General features: G+C 41.3%; 1 protein-coding gene across 1 annotated transcript in view; it reads right to left on the bottom strand.

The window, feature by feature from the left end:
• Adamtsl3 (ADAMTS like 3) overlaps positions 1 to 6,793 on the bottom strand; it is a 272,928-nt gene that overhangs the window by 1,511 nt on the left and 264,624 nt on the right. Inside the window, 1 exon segment of the mRNA XM_055623245.1 lies at positions 4,572 to 4,669. Coding sequence (XP_055479220.1) covers positions 4,572 to 4,669 — 98 coding nt within the window.

Genomic DNA, 6,793 nt, shown 5'->3' with positions numbered 1-6,793 from the left:
ACACACACACACACACACACACACACACACACACACACACACACACATACACACAGAGCGAGAGAGAGAGAGAGAGAGAGAGAGAGAGATCTCCTGCCACACAATTTAGAGTAACTGTGACATCATTACCCAATACCTGAGGCTGCGCATTCTCCCCTGAAACATGATCTCACAAAAGAGGCATGGCTGACAAGCTACATGTTCCCAGCGACTTTCCACACCAAATCAGTTCGTACCTCAAGAATGGACTACCCTAGAAGTCTGGAGCAGATCAGTTTAGGCAAGGAAGATAGTTATTACTGTGCGGAGCCACTTCAAAATTGCTAACAAGCCTTGTTGCTATTGATAAGCTCTGAAACACTCATCTGTGAACAGGACTGTACACGCCTGAAAGCATGTCTGCTGAGGAGTGTGTGCTCACAGGCACATTTAGATTCATTCACACCTAGACTTGTCACCAGTGAGTTCAGAGACAAAATTTATTTGGAAAGTGGGGTCTAAAATGGAAAAGAAGCTCAGTGGTTGCTAATGTTTGGAAAGATAATGACCTCAGAGGACAGCCTCTCAGCAGATCTACTTTGAGGAATCCCCCCCCCCCATGTTCTAGGACACATTGCCATGGAGGGTACATTTGCAAGGTAGGAGGCAGTTCTGTTCTCAAAGATGACCAGGTCCTAACCTGAGGTGGTTCCGTAGTTGTCTTTCTCTTTGAAATCTGGAAGATGTGGAACAAGACATGATTTTGGGATAACAGTGTCTGCCACATCAATCAAAGAGGTCAGAGGCTGTTTAGAAAAAGCCAGTAATAAAGCCAAATACAAAAAAAAAAAAAAAAAAGCCGCAGAGATGAGAGAAGAAAAACAAAGGACAAAGGGAGCAACTTCCTGCTTTCCAGTTACAGCCCTTCTGTTTCTGCCGAGAGCCCTAATGGACTCCCTGGTCACTACTGTAACTGAATTACAGTTTATACAGCATCTTTCTAAAGGGATATTGAAATATGACTGGACGTGTAAGAAAACGGAGAAACTTGGCGAAAGTCTGACTTGTGAAGGAGTGTTACACAAAGTAGGACGCAATACTTGGAATCGCCAGTAGGCGGAGACACCATCAAAGGGTTTAACTAGGAAACAATTTTGTCCCGCTAAATTGGTTATAAGGTTTAGGGAACAGGGGCCAGAGAGGATTGTCCTGTTAACTTCTTTTGTTTTCTCCAGTGGGTATAAGTGGAGTCACTCTGACCAATAAAGCAGACTGGGTACTCCCTGGCCTTCTTCCACTGCAGAGCTCAAGATACCTACAGAAAAACAACTGAACAAATAGGCAAAGAATAGATTTCAGAGGGTAGTAAATGGATGCTTACACGTGTTAGGTGATCCTATCTTATTAATAAGGCCTTTTCCTCTTTGCAGAAACCCTTCCAAGTTGGCTTTTGTTGTTTCTGGCCTAAAGAGATTTAAGAAATTCAAGTGTTTCCTCTTGGTTGAAGGCAAGCCCTTCCTAAGTAAAAGGATGAGGGGCATAGGGAGGCCAAAGCCAGGAACTCTTGGAGGCTGAAAAAACAAAGACTGAAGTTGATTCAGCTAAAGGCTGAATTTTGAGAGCAGGGACATTCAAGTCAGATGGAGGTTGTATAGACGACAACAATATAAATGCAGCAGGGCCTTGTGTGTTTCCAGATATATACATGATGGTAGTGGGAATCATGAAGTGATGGTTCTACTAGTTTGCCTCAATTTCTTGCTCTATCCTCACTTCAAATAATCCTTGCACCACGAGCCAGATGGAGCTATTGATTCAAAGGGCTGTCAATGGGGCCCGAGCCTGGCTATTTGTCAAGAATAGACAGAAGCAGACAGCTTTACAAAGATGTAGGCTGCCAGAAAAAATCCTGGGAAATTTTCCCATTAAATTCTGACTTTTGGGCGCGTTTGGAAACCATCACTCTAAGGAGCTTTCTGTGTCTGCAGCATCTCCTCAGAGCCTGTAGACTCTCATGTTTCTTGTGGACAGGCCTGGGCTACTTCTACTCCTACAGGTCCAAGGCCTTCTACAGTGCCATTCAACGGAGCCCACACATCCCAAGCCTTCCCCGGACTACAGAAGGCACCAACATGATCTCTTATAAAATACTGTCTCACATCTACTGAGGCCTTGCTGTGGCTTCTGGGTGTCCCTGCTGGATCTGCTTCTCTAAGCTTTTTGAAAGGATATCTAAGGCCACCTTCTGGACCTTCTAATTCACACCTTCCCTAAACCCACAGAGAGCAAGCATACCAGTCCAGCAGGTATCTGTAGGTGAAACATGGTTCTAAAACTTCAGAGATACTCCCCTCAGCATTTCTCTCTACTAACGAGCTTAGTACCCTATTCATAAACCATCAGAGATATGAGACCAAATAACACCAGAACCTGGAGAACAGCAGGTTATGACACAGGCCAGCCATTCTGGCAGAGAAAAGCCATACAAAGCAAATGGAAGCAAATGGAAAGGCACCTGGCACCTCCTACACAAGCACAGCTCTGGGAAATTTCTGTTTACTATTCAAAGCAAATCTACTCTACCATTTCACTTCCATATCCTTCGTGTAAGATGCTATTTGATCAGAGTAAGAACCTCCTTGATAGATCATTCCAGGCCTTCTTTTCCTCCTTTTACATTTTCTGCATCATGTTTTTGTTGCTTTGATTGAGCCTGTAAGGTATATATATATGATCTTGGTATATCATCCTTATAGCCCTTGAATATATATATATATATATATACATATATATATTAGATATACCATAGATATATACCATAGATATATATACCAAGATCATATATATATATCATATATATTTCATACATATGAGAGAGACAGTGATAAAAAGGAAGGAAAGGAGAGAGAGAGAGAGAGAGAGAGAGAGGAGAATGCAGTGAAAAAGGAAGTTGAGTTACATGCATAGCATAGCCCCACGTTAAAAGTTTTGGTGAGCCTTCTCTCTGGGAGCAAGTAAAGCCTGAATTATAGTGATGGTGGTCTGGTCAATGGTGATAATGGGTGAAATGAAAAAGATGGAAGGTAGATTCAAGAAAAAGTATATAAAATGGTCAAAGGGATCAAAAATGCATATAAAATGTTAGAGAAAACAACTCCATCACATTTATTGAAAAAATTGAAAGATTAAAAACTTATCTAATGTCAATGAAAATAGAGATAACTCTCATATTGTTTAGATAATTTGATGGTAATTTGGAAATGTTCAAAGAAACATGCTTATGAATTCACTTTGATTTATAAATGTCTACCCCATAAAAGTGTAACTTCCTGAGCATAAAGATACATACATTCTAAGATGTTTAATGCAGCCTGTGTTTATAAGGGCAAAAATTGAAACAATATACCATCCAGGAAATAATGGGATGTTAAATACCATACTTAAATAGAGTATGTGTGCTAAGATAGATCATGTTTACAATATATTCTTAAATATAAAACCAAGTTTCAGAAAAATATGTATGGTATGTTAAAATAAAAGGCTCCATCCATATATGTTTTTATGTTGTAAAGATGTCTTTATGACTGCAAAGCAAAACATCTGGGATGGTGCAAATCTGTGTGTGGTCTCTATTTTCTCAGCAAAGTAGGAAACTAAGTTGTCTGTTGAGAATGAAGGCAGCAGCTCCAAACATTTTCCATTTGAGGAGAATGGTTCTGGCTTGGAATCACCTTTTGGGGATAAGAAATACTGCTGACTCTATGTTGCCAAACCTTACTGAAGGCTCGGAACAGTGACCAAGCCAACAGTCAAGGCCATCTACTTTCTTCAGCAGGACTCAGTGTGTAGAGCAGTATGAAAGAATTACTTACGAGGTGTCCTCTGTGCGTGGGACTGCTCAGTATGCTCACTAGTAGTAACATTTGAAGTTCAAGTTCACAAGGATGGAAACATTCCACGTGTAGATTTACACAGGTATTTATACAGGTCACACAATAAAAGAATGAAAAGTCCCTGGTGCTGTATAACTTGCGTGTTCCCTCACACTTGCTGATGACTGGAATGTTATCTTGTAGGGTAGTAAAGCCAGCCAGCAGGTGGAGGCTGGCTTTCCAGGTGCTCGCATGAGTCAAGTCCATGCAAGAGAAAACAGAGCCCCTTTGAAAACTAAAAAGTTTATTTTTGTTCTCTGCTAAATCTTTATGCTAATAGCCAAATCAACATAGCTTCTAAATAGGAATAAATAAAAAACAGGAATATTTAACCTGTAAACCCAACTTAAATATTAGGCTCGAGCAAACTTGTGTGTGTGTGTGTGTGTGTGTGTGTTTAAAAAAAAAATCTATTTTGAGTGCTACTTCTTTTTTCCTTTTAGAGTACTTTCTCTTTATGTTTAACATCCAAATAACTGTGATTACAAATAGTATTTCAGTATAATGTATACTATTGAGGATGACTCTGAATAAATCCTAATTGAATAGAAATTTTCAATCCTGAGAACTGATAGAAACTAGGAAAGGTTCCATTCCCGGCAGTTCTGGTTCCTGAAGATGCAAGGGGAGGCGCATGCTGCACCGGGCTGGGGTCAGTACCTCCTTCTGCCCTCACAGCTGAAGCTGGAGCTGTTGTGGGCGCAAACAGTGTGGTGCTGCTGGATCCTCAAGGCATGGCCCGCGCAACGTCCAGGACACTGGAACAGAAGCACAGAACAGTGTCTCAGGCGCCCTGAATGCTCAGGCACATGGTCTGGACTGAGATTTGTGCTGCGGTGGATCAGCCACAAATTACAGGGACCAGTTGTCCCGTGGCGAGGTAGAAGGGGTGGATGATGCTCTGCAGACCACGCCCCCCCATTCTTCATCATCTGAAACTCAGACCACCTCAGAGAGAAGGGAAAAGGATGGGACAAACTCTGAACTGATTAAGATTAAGTATGGAAATGGCTATATTTAAAACAGTGAAGCCCAACTGTGTTTCTGTGCTCCTGCTCTGATCAAAGATGGAGGCACCTGTGCTAAGGCAAGTTCAGCTACAACTCAAGCTTGCTTAGCAGCCCTTGAATTTTTATACTGCCATAATGTCCATTCCACTTTCCTTATAATCATACTGTGCATGGAAAAGTCTTTTACACTTTTATTACTGTAGAGTGAGCTCCCCAGTCAGCTCAGTTGCTTGTGGTGTATCTTCTAAGTGCAGTCTGTGATTTTGCTTATTTTTCTTACCTTACTGAACCAGCTTTTCTCAATCAATTTATGTCATAGCTATATTTCACTGGGCTTTAATTCACCCGCCATATAATGATCAAGCATTTAAAACACACATTGTAATGGTTTTCAGACTTGCCACACCACAGCCAAGTCTGGAACGTTATCATCATCCCTCACAGAAACCCAATAGCACTCAGCAGAAGTTCCTCCATTCCCACAAAGCTGCCTTCTGTCTGACAGACTTACCTACTCTGGGCATAACAGTGGAGTCCTGCTTCTGTCTTCTGTATTTGTCCTGAGAGCCTGAAGGTCAGTCTGTAGTGTAGAGTGTACCAGCCCCACATTCCTTTAAACGATATCTCTTGTGCTAACGCGCCACAGGGCAGTACCTCTGCGCTTGCTTCATCATTCTGGCAGTGGTGTTACTGTTGCACTGACTCTACTGTTTGATTATTGTGAGTAATTCGGTGGACACATTCATCCGTAGATATTTGTGTGGTGTTTTCATTGCTCTTGGATACACACCTAGCAATGAAACTGCTGGGCCATCCTCAAGTTTGTGTTTAACTCCTTAAGAACCTGTGGATTGTTTTGCAAGGGAGCCGCACCACCTTCATCCCACCCACAGACCTGTAGACTCCGGTTCTGAATCCTCTTCTTAAACTATCTGTTTTTAAACTAATGCTGCAGAGATGGCTGTAGGCAGTATCTCCTTATGGTTTAAGTTTTAATTTCTTCACATAACTAATCATGAGCACCTGTTGATCCTCCTTGGCCGTTTGTCACTTTTAATCAAGAAATGTCTATTTAAACCCCTTATTCATGCTTTCATTCAATTGTTTTTCAGATGTATTTTAGACATAAGTTCCTTTTCAGATACCTGTCATTTAAATATTTTTTGCATCCTGTAGGTTATCTGTTAATGTCTTGATAGTTGTTTTAGTTTTGATATGATTCAAATTATTCATTATTGTTTAACACCTATGTATTTGGTGTTCTACATAAAATACCATTTCCTACAGTATGGAGATTCATTTGTCTATTTTTTCTTAAGTTTTATAATGTTGGCTCCTAAATGTCTTTGTGATCTTCATGTTGTCTGCACTCCCTGTAAGCAGGGAGCATGACTTTGTGCTTTTCTGTGGGTGCACAGTTGTCCTGCATGAAGCCTGTGTTAAAGAAGATCACTTCCTGTTGTTAGTGCTGAGACCAACCACCGACAGGAGACAACTTGGGGGAGAAAAGGCTTATTTTGGCTCATGTTTTAGGAGGTACAGTCCTTCAGGCTAGGGAAGGCAGGCAACAAGAATAACCGGCAGTTGCAGCAGGAATGGGGAAATTTCTCAGAGAATCAGAAAGTAGGGTCGGGGCTGTCTAAGCTCAGCTGGCTTTTCCCCTTTTCCTTTTGTATTCTTTCTGGGATCCTATACTGTAGGATGATACTGCCCACATTCGGGAGAAGCCTCAGCTCTTCAGATAATCATTGGAATCTTTATCACAGATACATCTCCAAGGACTTTGTGCTTTTCTTAAGCTAAGCAAGTTGGCAACTGAGAATAACCATCACGAAGTATTATGTTTGCTTACCAAGAATCAAATGGTTTAGT

Source organism: Psammomys obesus, unplaced genomic scaffold (genome assembly GCF_907164565.1).
Source record: "Psammomys obesus unplaced genomic scaffold, mPsaObe1.curated_primary_1811, whole genome shotgun sequence".
Classification (NCBI taxonomy): domain Eukaryota; kingdom Metazoa; phylum Chordata; class Mammalia; order Rodentia; family Muridae; genus Psammomys; species Psammomys obesus.
The sequence above is the reverse complement of the archived record's forward strand: the minus strand, read 5'-3'. Positions and strand labels throughout refer to the sequence as shown.